The 19,847-nt window shown below is 35.9% G+C and overlaps 1 protein-coding gene and 1 pseudogene across 1 annotated transcript; both read right to left on the bottom strand.

Moving 5' to 3' along the window:
- Positions 1–5,915: 5,915 nt before the first annotated feature.
- LOC130849832 (caspase-3-like) lies at positions 5,916–6,532 on the bottom strand (annotated as a pseudogene).
- Positions 6,533–6,672: 140 nt separating this feature from the next.
- LOC130849922 (olfactory receptor 10AG1-like) lies at positions 6,673–7,554 on the bottom strand. Its single transcript, XM_057729173.1, has one exon. It carries the CDS (start codon positions 7,552–7,554, stop codon positions 6,673–6,675), a length of 882 nt encoding a protein of 293 aa, XP_057585156.1.
- Between the last annotated feature and the right edge of the window lie 12,293 nt (positions 7,555–19,847).

Raw genomic sequence — 19,847 nt, 5'->3', positions numbered from 1 at the left:
TTCTCACTGACCTAGACAATTAACATGCAATGTCTAAAGTACTCATCACATTCAGTGATAATTGGGCACCAAAAATGCATGTGCATCACTAGTTTTTAAAGCATGATGAATATGTGCAACTGCTACCAATGCTTCATAAATTATAACTACCTTTACTAGCAAGGTAATCTTTTGTTACTATTTTGCATTGTACTATTCCCAGAACAAGTTACTTATAGTGCTAGGAAACTGACTTTCTTCTCTGGAAATGTGAAAACAGACATTTATTTACATAGGCACGCATGCATGTCTGTGTGTGTTTGTGTATGTACTTCAGAAGGAGAATATTGCTTTTCTTGGACTGAACGTAATTGGCAACGAGGGATGGGGAGGTCAAGAACATGTGAATAATCTTTCCAAGATCAATAGCCTGATTTGGGGAAAGTAAAAAGTGAATATATTTTCAATTTGTATTTGGATTGTGGCTATGGGCTCTTTGCTGGAAAAGAGTATATAGGGTATAATGGTAAACAATCTTCTCTCTCATTTTAAAGATATGTGTATATTTATATATATATATGTATGTGTGTCATATATATATATGTGTTTCTTGGAGTAGTGTTATGCTATATGTAACCTTTATGTTGATAAAATATTTCTTTAGCTGTGACACTAAAACATTTAAGGTTATTTCACAAAGTCAGAAAATAAGTACAGAGAACATATATAGAAATAGAATAATAGAATTGGAAGATAAAGGGAAGGTGAACGTATGGTATAAGGGTAAAGTAGAGTTGGGAAAAATATAAATGATGAAACAAATTTTTAGAGAGATGATGATGAAAGTTCAAAGAGAAGGACTGTTGAACTTTGCCATAATAAGCCTTACACACAAAAGATATACATATTTATGCATGTATGTATGTTTACTTTGTGCATGTAAGGCATTTAGATAGATGGCAATAGAGACATAGATAAATAGAGTTTGTGTTTGTGCATGTGATAACACAGATGTGAACTTCTCTATGTGGATTCATTGAACTAATTATATTTAGGATGATCAATATAATTATATTTAGGTTGTCATGTATATACACACATGATGTGTCTTTGAGGGTCATTATTCTGTGACAGCCAACATATCTGACAAAACAAGTGAGTCAATTAATTTAACAACTGCCTGATATATTTAATTTCCATATTGGAAGTACATATAAATATTAGCAAACCATTTCATGTCCTAAATCAAGTAAAAAGAAGAAGACCCTTGAGGTAATCTCTGTCCCTTTCTTTTAAGTGGGGTCACATTTAGAATTGTAAGTAAAATCAGACGACTAACTTAAAAAGCTATCTGCTCTCTTTCAGTGTGATAAGTAATGATAGATGACAATGAAAAACTTATTAGAAAAATAGTTAATAAATTAGAAAATATTTCTGGAGGTTTGAAAGCCAATTGATGAGAGTCAAGAAGAGAGAAAGAAGATGTGTTCTATGGAGAGTCAGTGTAAAGCTAACTGTCCCATGTTTGCAAACAGTGGCAGACCCTGGAAGCCCAGGACAGTAGCAGATATCTATTCATGTATGTCTTGAGAAGCCAAGGCAGAATGAACTCTGCCCAAAGTTTTAAAGGAGGCAGGGAAATATAAAAGTTATTATAAAAGAATTTGTATTAGTATTGCTGGAATAAAAATATTGTCAATATTTAAATGAGTAACCTTCATTCTATGGAAAACTAGATTTTGACAAATGCTTCCTTCTCCAACATTTTAAAAATTTCCAGCAAGACTCTTTGAATCCAGGATCATGTGTTCATAATATTGATGTGACATAATTAATGATTGTAGGCATTCATACTATTTTATAGACAGAGAAATTGATATAAAGAGAACAGTTGAGATAATCGAGAATGCACAGATTATAATAAATTAGAAACAAAAATCAGTTATCTTAATTCCAGGACTAATGATGTTTCATTATATTATCATATATTTATCTAAAGATTAAGGAAAAGAGTAGCACTCCCACAACTGTTGTATCTTCACTGTCATTATCCCCATTTGGAATGTAGTTAATTTTTGACAGTGCAAAAAAATACATGAGGTAGATTAAGATTTTTACACTCATATGTACATTAAAAACAAAGATGTTATAGGCATCATGTTAACCAGGTGTGAGGTTAAAATGTAAGCCCTTAAAAATAAAAATTCAAATTTATAAAGCAAATGTTACAATTATAATGTAAGCTCTCATGAAGAGAAACTAACCTGAAGGAAAAAAAATCTACAAAGGTTATTAAACCTATAAAGTGACATTATTGTTAGACAAATTATATAGTCTACAATTACTAACAATAATTTTTAGATACAGAGACTGAATATCCTCTGAGTTATATATTCAAAACAGAAGAGCAGGTGTTTAATGAATTGTTGAAAATCCTCCAAGTATTTTTTCCTATTAGGATATTTATGATGGATTAATTCTTGATTTTATCTGTACCCTCTGATAAATTTCACATACATAAAAGAAAGACCAAATGGGAAAGATTAGTTACATTTATACTTATTTAAATACAGCTTGTAAGGCAGGCAGTGTTAGGCATTTTCAATGTATATTTATTACTATTTGTGATATCAAGTAATTGTGTGTGGATCTTTGCCTTAGCTTTTCTTTTTCTCCTAAGTTTCAAGTGTGTTCCTTTAAACTAAGTGTAAACAAAAAAGTCATAGATTTTTTTTCACTTTCAACTTTGTTAATTCAAGTGAGCTCTAGCAAAGATTCTAGGTAGGAAATGTTTTGGAAACTGATATGAAGCACAGTAATGAAATATATTTAAAGCAGGATGACAGAGCTGTGTCTAACATTTGATATTCAATTTTCATCACCCTGGGAAGAAGTGAGAAGAAAGATCCAGATGTTCAGCTCCCTCTGGATACACAAAGAAACATTTTCTTAATTAATACTTGAGAAAGTGCATGCAATTAAATCATTCACCATTAAATATATGATTTATAATTTAGTCTTGTGTTCACTCTCTCATTACATATCTAACATAAACATACCATGGGAAATGAATGTGTCATAAATACAAATGGCTGGACCAGCATAATATTTGTAAATAATTGATCAATTGTAAAGGCAAAGACTTTTTTCTACACACTTTAAGCAAAATTCTAGCAGCTTAAATTATCTGAAAATTTTAGAGTTGGGTAAATTTATAATGTGCTATGAAAAAGAGCATTTGTCTTACAGAATAAAAAAACTTTCTTATTAAAGATGTAGTCACAAGTGACTTTGTCAGAGAATCTAAAATATTTAATAATTTTAAGTGATTTCATAATACGAGGGTGCGTTAAAAAGTATCTGCACTCCATTTATATTAAAACCTGTAAATTCTACAGCCAGAGTGGGGATAATTTTTGACTCACCATCACAATTGTGAATGATTACATCATCAATAAACATGAGTAGAGTGAAATTAAATTGTATTTTGATGATAAAGATGAGAAAAGCTTATTAAAGTGACTTTTAAGATCTTTACACATTTTTTTGCAATTTTAAGTTAAAATTTATATTTGGAAATAAAAACTCATAATAATAAATTTTTAATAAAACTGTCACACAAGAACAGACCTTAAGATACCATTACATGCAGCATTTACTTAGAAAAAGTTACTTAGTCAAAACAAATAGCTCTCACTTATAAATGTGAGTTCCTTTCTTTTAGCAAAAGAAAGCTCACAGGAAATGTCAGACTGAAAAACATCAGGATACAGTGGGCAGGGACAGCTCAACACCTCCTGAGCTAGGAGGCTCCCAGCTGGGGGCCATGCTGCTGCTCCTCTCTGGCCTTCAGTTTCCCTGGGCACCAAAGAAGGGAAGACTGGATGACTGATAAAGTCCTGGGTGCCATGGTCCTTTCATTTCAGAGAACAGTATATGGTCATAACAGTAACATTCTCCTTTGATTGTAAACATCAACAGTATACAACTTAACATGCTCACAAATTTTACTTCAAAGAGTGCTATGATTTTTTCCATCCTCTGCAAAGGATGGATGAGGGCCCATAGTATTAGGCCACACTCACTGCTTATATTGGAAAATGAGGAAATTCTAGTGAAATTGCTTATATGGGCTGACATTCATTGATGGTAGGAAAGGATGCTCTGGAAGGAAGCCAGGATTTGCTCTTCAGGAGTATTTCAGCTCCCAGCCAAAGCTTGGTGGCCAGGTGCACACAAGGGCACACCTGTGCCCACGTGCAGTCTGTAAAGGTCACTGAGCACTCCTCACCCTTGAAGGGGAAAGAGAAACCTCAGTATCCACCCCCCCAACACTCCTGGACTCTTGTAAATCATATGCAAATTCATATACTTAAGCATTAATTTACATACTTAATTTCTGACAGGCTGACAACAGCAGCTCTGCTCCCCCTCATTGTAAAGTGAGAAGTGAATTGTTATTCAGAGTATAGTTACAGTGGTAGTGGTGCTAAGTGTATTTTATATAATGTGCTATCTACAGAAAGGCAGATAAGAATTCAATTTAACATCCAATTAAAAGCCATTACTGAAAAATTAAAAAAAAAAGAATGCTATGATTTTTATTATGACTCTCACCATCTTTGGAAAATTTCCATTTCAGAAGATTGATTTGGTTCACTTCCTTGGAGCTTGTTGTCTTGGGAGCATCCCAAGATAAGAAGATAACTAGCCAGCATTCCTTTTCCTGAAACCTGTAGTCTATGGCTCTGCCTTCATCACATGGGCTGTGCTGTGTCCTTGTTCAGGCTCAAACCATCTTCTGATTACAGAATGCCCAGTGGATTGATTTACTGTTTCTTCCTCACACCTCACTGTGTATTCTGTAAGGTGTATTTTAATATGTTCCTATAGAATTTCTTCAATTCGTGCTGCTATCAATGTGATCAAAGTTTGAGGTTGTGACATAAGAGCCCTTCAGATATTCTGTGGGAATGCGAAGCCCAGCAGCTGGTGGGAAGAGTTGCATTTCAGCACCTTATAAGTCCTAACTCTGTCTCCCTCTATTAATGTTGCATTTAACCTTGAGAGGGTCAACTTAGTTTTCTCACATATTTTCAAGTAAAATATTTAGTTCCTTTTTCAATACTAAACCTGATTTTTTTTTTTTTTTAAACAACAGAGACATGCTCAGGACAAACATCACAAAACCATGTGCTCAGAGAAGTGATGGAAAAATACCATTGTCTTATCTCCAAATATTAATTCTAAGATCCAGGTCTTCAAGCCTTTGACCACACACATGGGCCACCAAGTTCTAAGATACAATATTCCACATCATCATTTCTATAGTTTGACAAAAACCAGAACAGCTTCCCTGATACAACAGCATATCCATATCAATGAAATACATTCCTGAAATGTTTAACATTTTCCATAGTTCCTTGAAAATTTGTAGCATAGGTAATCACTAAAACTTGTTAATTCTGAGAGCCATTTATTTACAATCATTTCCTCTCAGAATGACTGTATCTCTATCCATTTTTATTTATTCTTAACTAAATTCAATGTCAACTACCTGATTGTGTTTGAGGTAGCTTCATCGTAGTTTTATTGCTATGAAAGTGACATGTTTCCGAGTATTACCTGGGCGATTAGATTAGATTTAAATGAGAGGAAAATACAGTATCAGTTATGCCATTTCTTCACTTGGCATACAAAAAAAAATTCATCCATTTCTTTAGTGATTAAAAATACAGTTCTTTTGTGAGCATAGACATGATACAAGGAATCTGTTTCTTTGAATGAAAGGCAGAATCGATGGAAAAGGACTCGAATTCTATGGCTACCTTTATGTTAACCCGAGTGAGAATATGCACAAGCTCAAGCTTGTGAATGTACTGTTTCAGCACCGCACAAAGTGACTGGATGAACCAGGATCCCTCCCTTGAATTTCGCTAGGCATAGTAACCAGGTGCTGTAGAATATGCATACAAGAAGTCCGCCTCAACAGGTATTTTCTGACAGGCCATGTCATCCTCAACCCCACTGTCTGTCTCAATACCACAGTCCAGTTCTGTGCCTCGGCAGCCCTGAATAATGAAAAGTTTGGGTTTTCCAGTTAGATTTCTACAACAGTCTTCTCTGAAGAAATCTATTATTTTTTTCAGATCAACAAGTCCATCTGTTCCAAAAATTTTTCCTTCCTCGCCATGGCTTAGAAGCATGCAAATAAAACTGCTCCTTTTGCTATGATCTTCTTTAGAAACACTGGACATTAATTCCAGAATTTCTTTGCATATAAGATCATTTTTATTCCTGACTTCGTATTTCAAGTTCTTGAAGGTTTCCCAGAGGTTTGCTGCATCTGCATCTGTACCAGACCGACATGACATCCCAGTACTCTCATGAAAGTTCTTATTATTAATTATAAAACATAAACACATTTCAGGGTAATCCATTTTGTAACTATCGTCCAAGGATATCCCAGAGTCCACTATTTGCTTCCATGTAAGATCTTTGTCTCTGAAGTTTTAATGGATTTTGAATCCACTGAATTTTCAACGTTCTCCATGGATAATTTTATTAATGTTCAGCCCCCACACGGCGGCCACCAACTGGCTCTGCTCATCTCGGTTGCTGCTCTCTAAACTGTTTTCTTAAGTAATAATTTTTTTAAAGCTGCAATCACACCCTTGTTCCTAAGGCTGTATATCATGGGTTAAACATTGGAGTCACAATAGTGTAGAAAACAGAGAGCATCTCGTCGGTTCTTGCAGAATGATTTGATTTGGGCCTTAAGTAGGTGATAGTAACAGAACCAAAGAATAAAAGCACAACTATGAGGTGGGAAGAGCAGGTGGAGAAGGCTTTGGACCGCCCTGTGGCTGAGGGCAACCTTAGGATGGTAGAAATGATTTTGACATAAGAGCCAAGTATCAGCAGAAAAGGGATCATGGCAAATAGCACGGAGACTGCATAGACACACACCTCATTAAGTGAAGTGTCCCCACAGGCCAGCTTGATCAATGGGGGGATGTCACAGAAAAAGTGGTTGATTTGGTTTGAAGCACAGAAAGGCAGTGAGAACACCTGACATGTCTGTGCTACCTGGACTGGAACTCCACTGAGCCAGGCACCAGCAGCCAGCTGGATACACATTTTGTGGTTCATGATGAGAGGATAGTACAGAGGGTTGCAAGTGGACACACAGCGGTCATAGGCCATCACCACCAGAAGGAAAGCCTCTGTGGTTCCCAGAACAAGGAAGAAGCACATTTGGGCAGTGCAGCTCAGCAAGGAAATGCTTCTGTCTTGAGTCCAAAGGTTCAGTAGAATCCTGGGGAGAGTGACAGACACATAACAGATTTCCAGTGAGGAGAAATTTGCAAGGAAAAAAGACATGGGAGCCTGGAGAACAGAGTCCACCCTTGTGATTATTATGATAACACCATTTCCTGTTAAGATGATTATGTATATGAGAAAGAAAAGTCCAAATAGAAACGCCTGGAGGTTTGGAAGGTCAGAAAATCCTAGGAGAACCAACGCCATGACTGAAGAGAAATTGCCTTCTGCTGTTTGGTCTCCTGGCAGCATCTGTGAAAATAAAAAATTCAATATGTAAAGTCCTTTATCTTCCTGAGTTGCAGTCTGCCAATGACAAACTATGTGCACTGTACTTTCAAAAGTCACAGTCACTAGGAATGAGTCCTAGAAAAACATCTAAATTAGATATTAAACTCTGGTTTAAAAAAGTTCATTCTTTCACAAAAATTAAACCATCAGAAAACATTCCTATCAGGAATTAGGTCTGCTGAGAGATAGCTATATTTTCTCATTACTGATAATGAAATAATTGATGCTGTGTTTTGTTATTCAGCTGTGTGATAAGAATATTAAAACCTAATTGGAATTATATAAATGAAAATAAATTGAAAGTAAAAATAATAAAAATATTAACTATAGCAAGAAATTTGACAATTCTGTTTGGAATGACCTTTTCCATGAATTCTCCTTTCTCATTTTTTTTTAATAATTGCATTTATTTAAATTTTTTAAAATAATTCATTTTTTCTCATCTATCCAAATATTTTTTGAGACATCATGTAATTATAATTTAAAAATTAGCTGGAAAAAGTGATTTCAGGGTGATCTTTGTGATTTCTTGATGTTCTAATAGTTATTATAGTCAGTTTATTTCAATTGAAAGGAATCATAAAGAACTCAGCAGCAGAGGTATTTATCAAATCTCAAATACTGGTTTTGCATTTGAGTGTTACTTCCTGCTATCAAGGGAATGCTTTTGTTAAACTCTACTTTAAAATGTTATATAAATCAACCAAGATCAAAGCAAATAAGTGGCCTTATGAGATTTTATTTCAGGCTTGTACAACTCAAAATCCAAGTTACTTTTACTACAGCAGGTAATTTCAGGGGACCACAGAATGTAATATTTGAATATTATATGCTTCCTTGGGACTAATGCATATAAATTGCTCAATAACCATTTGATGTATGAATGGATAACAATTTCCACTATTAATTAGCTACACTCCACTCATGACTGGTGTGGGATACGCTATTCTCACTATTGTGTTTTGTGTTCACCTCTATCTCTCTCATCACATTGAAGTCCTGTATTAATTCTTCTCCAATTGTAACAGACAAATATTTTGGAAAAACAAAACAAAGTAAAATTAACAAATAATTGAAAAATGAATTAGAAATGAACAATCTACAACTAAGTTACTAACTTGCTTGAACCAGATTTGAGGCAAGTTCTGAATAAGACGTAATGATAAGTAATTTTAAAGTTTCCACATGTATTGTGACTATTAAATAGACATTGGATGATAAAAACTTTTGAAATGTAGGAATTAGAATTATTAAACAATTTCTATTCAATTTCTAATTTCTTCCTTAAATATTATAGTCACATAAAATCTTTCCTTAATATAAAAATATTAAGGAGTTTCTCCATGAATTTGGAAACTTTTCCAGTTTGCTTCAAGAATGTCATTTCACTATATGTTTCAGTTCTGATGAACAGTTTCTATTTGTGTTAAATGATTTTATATTTATTTTCAAAAAAGTTGTAATGAAATTACAGTGTTCTGCGATACAGAGTTGGTGGTATTATCCACTACATCTACTATAAGTCTGTTTACATTTTATTTTCTGAAATAATAATTAAACAATAAAGCCATCAGGAACTGGATGAAATTCAAGCAACAGAAAGAAAGAGAGAGAGAGAGAAGGAGGAAGAGGGCAAGAAAAGAGAGAGAGGGAGGGAGGGAAGAAAGGCAGAAACAGGGGAAGGAGGGAAGGAGGAAAGAAGGAAGGAAGGAAGGGAGGAAGGAAGGAAGGAGGGGAGGGAGGGAGGGTGGGAGGGAGGGGGGAGAGGTGGAAAAGCCACAACCTATGGATTCTTCTAAGTATTTTCATAAAAAAATATTCACCTTAGTGATTAGTAACATATGGTTTTCAGAGTTTTAAATCCATTAAAACCATGCCTAATATTGGAGATGAGATTAGTATTATAATTTAATTGTATATATGTGTGTGTATATATATATATATATCTTAATTGTAGGCAGACAAGAGCAAAGAAATGTCACGTCCCTACCATAAAATTAATTTTACTCACAGTTCTCTTATTCAGAAGTCCTTCAAAGCAAACAGTAAACAATTTTGTGTTTTCTGTTTCTCCTTTTAATTAAGGGTTTTTTGTTTTTTGTTTTTTTTTTTTCTTCAGTTGATTTCTTTTCTCAGGGACACAGGACAATTTCTGTTTTACTTAGCTAATGACCTCGAGGCTCTAACGCCCCTTGGATGAGGACAAAGAGAGCTAAATTTGTAGTCTGATTTTGGAGTATTTTTTAAATCAGAATAGTATAATGTCAATGAATTGTTTTATTTTATTTTATTTTTTCAGAATGTTGTCTTACTTTTTTTATTTATTTTTATTTTTTTTTATTTTTTTTTGGGGGGTACACCAGGTTCAATCATCTGTTTTTATACACATATCCCCATATTCCCTCCCTTCCTTGACTACCCCCCACTCAAGTCCCCCCCACCATCTCCGCCCCAGTCCTCTAAGGCATCTTCCATCCTCGAGTTGGACTCCCTTTGTTATACAACAACTTCCCACTGACTATTTTACAGTTGGTAGTATATATATGTCTGTGCTACTCTCTCGCTTCATCTCAGTTTCCCCTTCACCCCCCACCCCCGCCCATACCTCGAGTTCTCCAGTCCATTCTCTGTATCTGCATCAATGTTCTTGTCACTGAGTTCATCAGTACCATTTTTAGATTCCGTATATGTGAGTTAGCATACAATATTTGTCCTTCTCTTTCTGACTTACTTCATTCTGTATGACAGATTGTAGTTCTATCCACCTCATTACACATAGCTCCATCTCATCCCTTTTTATAGCTGAGTAATATTCCATTGTATATATATGCCACATCTTCTTTATCCATTCATTTGTTGATGGGCATTTCGGTTGCTTTCATATCCTGGCTATTGTAAATAGTGCTGCAATAAACATTATGGTACAAGTTTCTTTTGGGATTATGGTTTTCTTTGGGTATATGCCCAGGAGTGGGATTACTGGATCATATGGTAGTTCTATCTGTAGTTTTTGAAGGAACCTCCAAATTGTTTTCCATAGTGGCTGTACCAACTTACAGTCCCACCAACAGTGCAGGAGAGTTCCCTTTTCTCCACACCCTCTCCAACATTTGTGGTTCCCAGATTTTGTGATGATGGCCATTCTGACGGGTGTGAGGTGATACCTCATTTTGGCTTTGTCTTGCATTTCTCTGATGATGAGTGATGTGGAGCATTTTTTCATGTGTTTGTTGGCCATCTGTATGTCTTCCTTAGAGAAATGTCTATTTAGGTCTTCTGCCCATTTGTGGATTGGGTTATTTGCTTTTTTGGTATGAAGCTGCATGAGCTGCTTGTATATTTTGGAGGTTAATCCTTTGTCTGTTGTTTCATAGGCAATTATTTTTTCCCATTCTGAGGATTGCCTTTTAGTCTTCTTTATGATTTCTTTCGCTGTGCAAAAGCTTTTAAGTTTCATGAGGTCCCATTTGTTTATTCTTGATTTTCTTTCCATGATTCTAGGAGGTGGGTCCAAAAGGATCTTGCTTTGATGGATGTCATAGAGTGTTCTGCCTTTGTTTTCCTCTAGGAGTTTGATAGTGTCTGGCCTTACATGTAGGTCTTTAATCTATTTGGAGTTTATTTTTGTTTATGGTGTTAGGAAGTGTTCTAATTTCATCCTTTTACATGTTGCTGTCCAATTTTCCCAGCACCACTTATGGAAGAGGCTGTCTTTTTTCCATTGTATACTCGTGCCTCCTTTGTCAAAGATACGGTGCCCATATGTGTTTGGGCTTACTTCTGAGTTCTCTATTCTATTCCATTGATCGTCCTTTCTATTTTTGTGCCAGTACCATACTGTCTTGATCACTATGGCCTTGTAGTATAGTTTGAAGTCAGGAAGCCTGATTCCACCAACTCCATTTTTCCTTCTCAAGATTGCTTTGGCTATTCGGGGTCTTTTGCGTTTCCATACAAATCATAAGATTTCTTGCTCTAGTTCTGTGAAAAATGCCATTGGTCATTTGACCAGGATTGCATTGAATCTGTAAATTGCTTTGGGTAGTACAGTCATTTTCACGATGTTGATTCTTCCAATCCAGGAACATGGTATGTCCCTCCATCTGTTTGTGTCATCTTTGATTTCTTTCAGCAGTGTCTTAAAGTTTTCAGCATACAGATCTTCTGCCTCCTTAGGCAGGTTTAGTCCTAGGTATTTCATTCTTTTGGTTGCAATGGTGAATGGCAGAGTTTCCTTAATTTCTCTTTTTGCTCTTCCGTTGTTAGTGTATAGGAATGCAAGAGATTTCTGTGCATTAATTTTGTATCCTGCTACTTTACTAAACTCATCAATTAGTGCTAGCAGTCTTCTGGTAGAGTCTTTAGGGTTTTCTATATATAATATCATGTCATCTGCAAAGAGGGACAATTTTACTTCTTCTTTTCCAATTTGGATTCCTTTTATTTCTTTTTCTTTTCTGATTGCGGTGGCTAAAACTTCCAAAACTATGTTAAATAATAGTGGTGAGAGTGGACACCCTTGTCCTGTTCCTATTCTTAGAGGGAATTCTTCCAGGTTTTCCCCATTGAGAACGATGTTGGCTTTTGGTTTTTCATATATGGCTTTTATTATGTTGAGGTAATTTCCTTCAATGCCCGTTTTCTGGAGAGCGTTTATCATAAATGGGTGTTGAACTTTGTCAAAAGCTTTTTCTGCATCTATTGAAATGATCATATGGTTTTTATCCTTCAATTTGCTGATATGATGTATCACGTTGATTGATTTACATATATTGAAGAATCCTTGCATCCCAGGGATAAACCCCACTTGATCGTGGTGTATGATTTTTTTAATGTGCTGTTGCATTCTGTTAGCTAGTATTTTGTTGAGGATTTTTGCATCTATATTCATCAGTGATATTGGTCTGTAGTTTTCTTTTCTGGTGACATCTTTGCCTGGTTTTGGTATCAGGGTGATGGTAGCCTCGTAGAATGAGTTTGGGAGTGTGCTGCCTTCTGCAATATTTTGGAAGAGTTTGAGAAGATAGGTGTTAACTCTTCTCGAAATGTTAGGTAGAATTCTCCCGTGAACCCATCTGATCCTGGGCTTTTGTGTGTTGGGAGATTTTTAATCACTGCCTCCATTTCCGTACTTGTGATTGGTCTGTTCATGGTTTCTATTTCTTCCTGGTTTAGTCTTGGAAGATTGTATTTTTCTAAGAATGTATCCATTTCTTCCAGGTTATCCAATTGATTGGCATGTAGTTGCTTGTAGTAGTCTCTCATGATCTCCTGTATTTCTGAGGTGTCCATTGTGACTTCTCCTTTTTCATTTCTAATTCTGTTGATTTACATCTTCTCCCTTTTTTTCTTGATGAGTTTGGCTAATGGTTTATCAATTTTGTTAATCTTCTGAAAGAACAAGCTTTTAGTTTTATTTATTTTTCTTATGGTTTCTTTCCTTTCTTTTTCATTTATTTCTGCTCTGATCTTTATGATTTCTTTCCTTCTGCTCCCTTTGGGGTTTCTTTGTTCTTCTTTCTCTAGTTGTTTTAGGTGTAAGGTTAGGTTGTTGATTCGATAATTTTCTTGTTTCTTAAGGTAGGACTGTATTGCTATAAGCTTCCCTCTGAGAACTGCTTTTGCTGCGTCCCATAGGTTTTGGGTTGTTCTGTTTTCGTTGTCATTTGTTTATAGATATTTTTTGATTTCCTCTTTGATTTCTGTAGTGATTCCTTGGTTGTTTAGGTGTAAATTGTTAGCCTCCATGTGTTTGTATTTTTTGCAGTGTTTTTCCTGTAATTGATATCTAGTCTCATGGCGTTGTGGTCTGAGAAGATGCTTGATATGATTTCAATTTTCTTGAATTTGCTAAGGTTTGATTTGTGACCCAAGAAGTGATCTATCCTGGAAAATGTTCCGTGTGCACTTGAGAAGAAAGTGTAGTCCGTCGTTTTTGGATGGAATGTCCTCTAAATATCAATGAAGTCGAGATGGTCTAATGTGTCATTTAAAGCTTGTGTGTCTTTATTGATTTTCTGTTTGGATGATCTGTCCATTGATGTAAGTGGGGTGTTCAAGTCTCCCCCTATTATTGTGTTACTGTCGATGTCCACTTTTATAGCTGTTAGCATTTGCCTTATATATTGAGGTGCTTTCCCATGTTGGGGAAGTTTTCCACTATAACCTCTTCAAAGATTTTCTCAGACCCTTTCTTGTTTTCTTCTTCTTCTGGATGCCTATAATTCACATGTTGGTACACTTAATGTTATCACTGACGTCTCTGAGAGTGTCTTCTCTTCTTTTTATTCTTTTTTCTTTTTCCTGCTCTGTGGCGTTTATTTCCCCCATTCAATCTTCCAACTAACTTATTCGTTCTTCTGCCTCAGTCATTCTGCTGGTTATAGCATCTAGAGTATTTTTAGTTTCAGTTATTTTGTTATCCATTGCTGTTTGTTTTTCTGAGTTCTTATGAACTGTTTCTTGTACTTTCTCTCTTTTGTTATCAAGACTTTGTATCATTTTTACTATCATTACTCTGAATTATTTTTCAGGCATTTTGCCTATTTCCTCCTCATTTATTTGGTCTTGTGGGTTTTTTTCCTGCTCCTTTGCCTGCATGGTGTTTCTTTGTTTCCTCATGGTTGTCCAAACTTTTGGGGTTGCTTGTCCTGGCGATAGAGGTGTTTATCGAAGACTGTCCAAGCCTCAGACTAATGTCCAAGTATTGGATTAAACAAATATTAAGTCTACGAAACACATACATGTATAAGACACACAATTACTGAATCTGTTAGGACATAAGGCTCTAGAAAGACCTGACAGAACCCCAGTGTGCTGTCAGATATTCAAAGAGAAACCCAACAGAAATTGACAACTGAAATAGAACAAATCAGAGACAAAAGCAAAAGCAAACAAACAAACAAATAACACCTTACACATACAAACAGTAATCCAGGGAGATTTTGTAAGCTAGGATCAAATATAGAAAAGAGCCAGAGTACCACCAGAGAGAATGGAGATTCTCAGAGTGAAATTAGACAGCTGTACTAAGAACTAAGATAAAGACAAAAGCCTAATATTAAATACCAAGGCAATGCATCATCTGGAGAATAGAGCAAGGAGTCTGAGCAGACCGATAGTGTTGCTTATAAGTATGTTAAGATAAAATAAACTTAAAATGGCTGGAAGAAAGGGGAACAGAAGAACATAATGTGGTTGGAAATATGCAAATAAAAGAAAGGAATAGAAATGTATAAAAGATAGGGATGAAAGGAAAGTATGAGAGATATGTTGTCTGTACTACCAAAAACTTAGCTAGATATAGATATATATATATAAAAAGGCAAAAAAAAAAAAGAATAAAAAATATCATTAAAAAAATATGTTATAAAACTTGTAGATCCCTTAGGGCTAAGATCGTATTTAATAAAGAAAGAAAAAAAAAAAAAAAAAAAGAGAGAGAGAGAGAGAGAGAAAAAAAAAATCCAGAACTGATCCCAGAATGGACCACTTCAATAGGTATTGATACTACTATTTCTGTTTCCTTAGTGTCTCAGCTGTAAGTGTCCTTCTCCTTGCCTTGGGTTTTTTTGCATTATTCTGTGACCAGCAGAGGTTCCTTTATTGTTCGTCTGTATGCCTCGGTGTGTGGGGAGGGAGAGGGTACAATAGTGGCTCCTTCTCCTGGGAGTGAGCAGTGGCGCACTGTTGTTTCAGTCAGGCTTGGAGGTGCCTGTTGCAGAGGGACACCGGTGGCTCAGGTGTAAACAGAAAGTCTTAGAGTTGGGCCTCTCTTGGGTTTTTTTTTTGTTGTTGCTGTTGTTCTTGTTTTTTTTTTTTTTTTCTCTCGGCAGCCTCCCTGCTGCTGGCATTGCAAGGGGTTTTAATCCAGCCCCGCCCAAGAGCCTGAGGGTGCTTATTATCCCTGAGCACCTTAGGTGGCCCACGGGCTTCTCTCCACTGCCTGTTTCAGAGGTGCTGAAAGAGAGAGAGAGGCTATGCGCACGGCTCCTCCCCCTTGCCCGTGAGCCTGCAGCCTCCAGCCTCCATCATGGCCGGGCAGCTCTCAGGGACGGGCACTCCTCGCCGCGGACCTCCTCCCTCCTGTCCTCTCGGTCCGTCACCCTACTGGCAACAATATTTCTCACCCTGAACCAGCTCTCCGGTTCCCACGCTCCCGCTCCTGGACCCTCCGTTCAGCTGCAGATCGACGTCTCGGTACGGGAACGCTGAGCTGCTCTGCAGACCCTCCATATGTTTCTCACTCCCTCCCATCTGCCACAGCTCCGCCGCTTCACCTTCTTTGAGCCCTCGTAGATGCCTCCCTACCGGCTATGTTGGGCTCCCCGCAGTCCTTTCTGGTGTCCGAGGCCGTCTGCTGGTGTTCAGCTAGTTCTCTGTGGAAATTACTGCGTCCTTCCGTGCATTCCCAATGCATCTGTGGAGAGGAATGCACTCCACATCTCTCTACTTCTCCGCCATCTTTTCTCTCCCAATGAATTATTTTAAATAACCTAAAAGATTAGATTCCGTTTCAAGATACTGTTTCCTTAGAAATAATGATTTATTTCATTGATGGTTGTGTGCAAACTTATTTTTAAAACAGCCAATTACTGCCTTCTTCAGTAAGTTTTCCTACATTTAGAATTTTTTCAAAACTGCCTCAACTATTTTAATAACATTTGTTAATGTGTAAATAACAATACATTTCAAAATTATTTTAACAATTTATCTCACTGATTTTCTAGGAAAAGAATGTAGATGTTGCCTGAAATATAGTCTAACTTATCAATTTTAATATATTATTCTCTTCATAACCTGTAAATATTTGGACTTTCTGAACTTTGTTAAGATGTAGTTAGCTAAGAAAACCAATCTAAAATGTAAGTAACACATTTGATGAAAAAGTTTATGCTTACCTTCATGGATTGGTGTGAAATTATTTCCTTCTTTGATATGGAGTGTTTTAAACATTGTTTTATTGAAATTCAGTTTTAAACTCTCTGAACATTACAAGTTGCAAATACCTTCCTAAATTTTTTTTTTTTTTTTCCTTCAAAGCAAATAGTGCTCCTTAAGTAAAAATTTATTTCTTTCTGTCTTGGGAATTAGTCCTCTCCCATATCACTTTTTAATTGAACCAACTCATTATACTTGCCATTCATATATTTTGGAAAGCAACCAAAAATGTCCCTGGCCGTAACATAACTTTTCAGTGATGTCTTACTCTACCATTCTCTCAGGCACTTTTTCTTTCTTGTGGTTCTGTTTTCCTTTTAGTTGTCTCCAAAAAATAATCTAATGTCTTTAGTTAGATATTCTATTGTGCTTTTAATAAGTGCTTTTATCAGACTACGATTTTCAGGTATTCTCTTGACATTTACAGTTTAGATACTCTCCTGACTTTATAATGGTTCCTAATTACTTACTTATACATAAAGTCCTCTTGTGGAGAAATTAGAGATGGATCATAAATGGAAGAATTTATAAAATCAGAGGTATTTGTAAGAGGAAATAACCCTACCAAGATTTCTGGGAGTTTTTAATTATAAATGAAGCATGGTAAATGGCTAAATACACAATTAAAGAATTGATGTTAATAAGGAAAAAGACCAGAAGTGTAGTTCTTTTTTTTTTAAATCACATAAAACTTCAGATATTTAAAAAGTAGACGAGAGTATATGGTTAAATCCCTTGAAATAGTAAAGCAACCTCGTTTCACTAATATTCAATATCATCACCACTTCTCTTCCTCACTGGATCAATTTTGAGTTAATTTTACATAAGGTTTGAGGTTTATATAGAGGTTCAGGACTTTTGCTTTTGTTTTTGCTTGTTTGTTTTTGACCTTGCGTGTCCAATGTTTGAACACCATTTTTTGAAACAATGTATTTTTTCTGTTGAATGATTTTGAACCTTTGTAAAAAATCAGTTAGTTGTATTTGTGTTCAGTAATTTTTAAACTGTCTTAGATTCCATCGGTCTAGTGTCTATCCATCCAGCAACACTATAGGTACTCATCACTCTAGGATATCTATATATCATCTATATCTGTATCTATCTATCAATCTATCAATCTATCTATCAATCTATCTATCTATTATCTATCTATCTATCTATCTATCTATCTATCTATCTATCTATCTATCATCTCTATCCTGTTATTAAATTTAAAGAAAAACTACGGCAAGCCAATTGAGGCAGAAGTACCAATGGCCCAGAACCTTCAGGAATGAAGTTTTGCATCATCCCACCAAAGAAATAACCATGACAAGCCATGTGCTTTCTGGGGGGAAAGGTTCTATGGATTATGTGTTAGAAGAAGATCGTTATAAGTACTAGTTATAACCAATGAGTAGTTGCAGAAACAAGGACTGTACTCTGTAATTGTTATGAGTATTTCCTCTTCACTATGAATATATCACAATATCAAGATGCAGAGTGAACATTACCCAAGAACTTTGTGTTTTCTTTCTTCTGGCAAAAGAGTGAGCATGTTTTCCATTGCATGTAGAATACTTGTTTCACATTAAGTGGATTTATGTCATTGTTATTGTCTTTATTTGGAGATTAAGTCTGGCTAGAGACTTGTATGGTTGTCAAGGTGACAAAGGATGGACTCTGACAGGTAGTTTTATGTCAACATGTCCAGGCTATAATTTCCAGGTAGTCAATCCTAGTCAATCAAACAATAATCTAGGCATTGTTCTGAGGTATTTGGTAGATGTGGTTAACATCTAAAATCAACCAATTTTAGGTAAAGGAGAATATCCCAGGCCTCATGCAATCAATTGGAAGCTCTAACAAGCAAAACTGAGGTTTTCCTGAGGAAGAAATTCTGCCTCAAAAATAGCTTCTTCCTGAGAATTTCAGGAATTGTCTGCCCTACAGATTTAAAATGTTTTAGCCCCTACAATCAATTAACCAGTTTCTGGAAATAAACCTGTGTGTGTTTGTGTGTGTATTTGTGTGTATGCAGGTATTCATGTGTCTGAGAGTCAGTGTTGATCTCTGCTTCTGCAGTTGGACATTCAGTGGTGGCTGTAATCAGGTCAGGCTTGGTGAGGGACAGTCCTTCATTCTGAGCCCCTGCAGAACCCTGTCACTTTCCCAAGGCCATTCTGTTCACAACTCCATTGTACACTGACAGGTGTAACCAGGAAAAGGTTGACTGGTGGCCACAAAATGGGTTATCTTCACTACTTGATAATTGAAATTCTCTTCTGCCTAAGGTCACCCTTTGTAAGGCACCCAATGGAATACATATATCTTCAAATGTTTTGCAGTTTCAAAAAAGTCTATCCACATCCTCATCCTTAGATCTCCTTGCCCCCACTTTTTACTTATGTTCCTTCCAAGTCTCTGACCATTCAGTTGAGCCATTGGCCTCACTATACAATCACTACACAATCTCATATCTGGCCATGTCTCCTTTTAAGAAAAATGAACAACCAGATGGACTGCTCAAGGTGTTTCCCCCAGGAAGAGTTCCTTTCACAACTGTTCTTCTGGGATATCCCAGAAAAAGGCTACAGTGTTACAGTTGTCTGCTTTGGATTGATGACTGCATATCCCACAGGACTATCTACAAACCAGGCCCAGGTTTTCTCCTCCTCCATCAGCTGATTACAGGGAACTCCACACGATACCACAGATATGGTCTTAGAGAGAGAACATAACATGGCAGGAGTAGCGACCCTGGCCTTACATAACTTACTTGCACCTACAGGGCCTTGTTCAAGTCCTATATCATATACAACACTAGCATTTGATGCCTGGAGATTTGTACTTCAGAAAGTTTTTAAACTATAAATTTAATTTCTTCAGTAGTTAGTAGGACTATACATTATTACCTACTTCATCTTGGATAAGAATGGTAGTTTGTGAGTTTTGAGGAATTAGTTAATTTTATCTTATTGGCAAGTGTATGGAAACAGAGTTATTAGAATTTTCTTTATTATTCCTTTAACAATATCTATGGGTTCTGATGTACCAACTCTCTTTCATTCTTCATGTTTACTACATGTGACATCTCTTGTTTCTCTTTGTTAATCTTTCTAAAATTTTATATACTTTATAGAAATTTACAAAGAACCAGCTTTTGGTTTCACTGCCTTTCTATGTTTTGTTTGTTTTTTTGTTTTCTCAATTTCAGTGATTCCTACTCTTTATTTTCTTCCTTCTGCTTGATCTGGATTTATTTCATTACTACTTTCTGAGTTTGTTGTGGTGAAAATTTAGTATTATTAGTGTAGAAAATACCAAGTAATAGG

The sequence above is a fragment of the Hippopotamus amphibius genome, chromosome 3 (genome assembly GCF_030028045.1).
Source record: "Hippopotamus amphibius kiboko isolate mHipAmp2 chromosome 3, mHipAmp2.hap2, whole genome shotgun sequence".
NCBI classification, from domain to species: domain Eukaryota; kingdom Metazoa; phylum Chordata; class Mammalia; order Artiodactyla; family Hippopotamidae; genus Hippopotamus; species Hippopotamus amphibius.
This window is presented reverse-complemented; position numbering and strand designations above follow the sequence as displayed.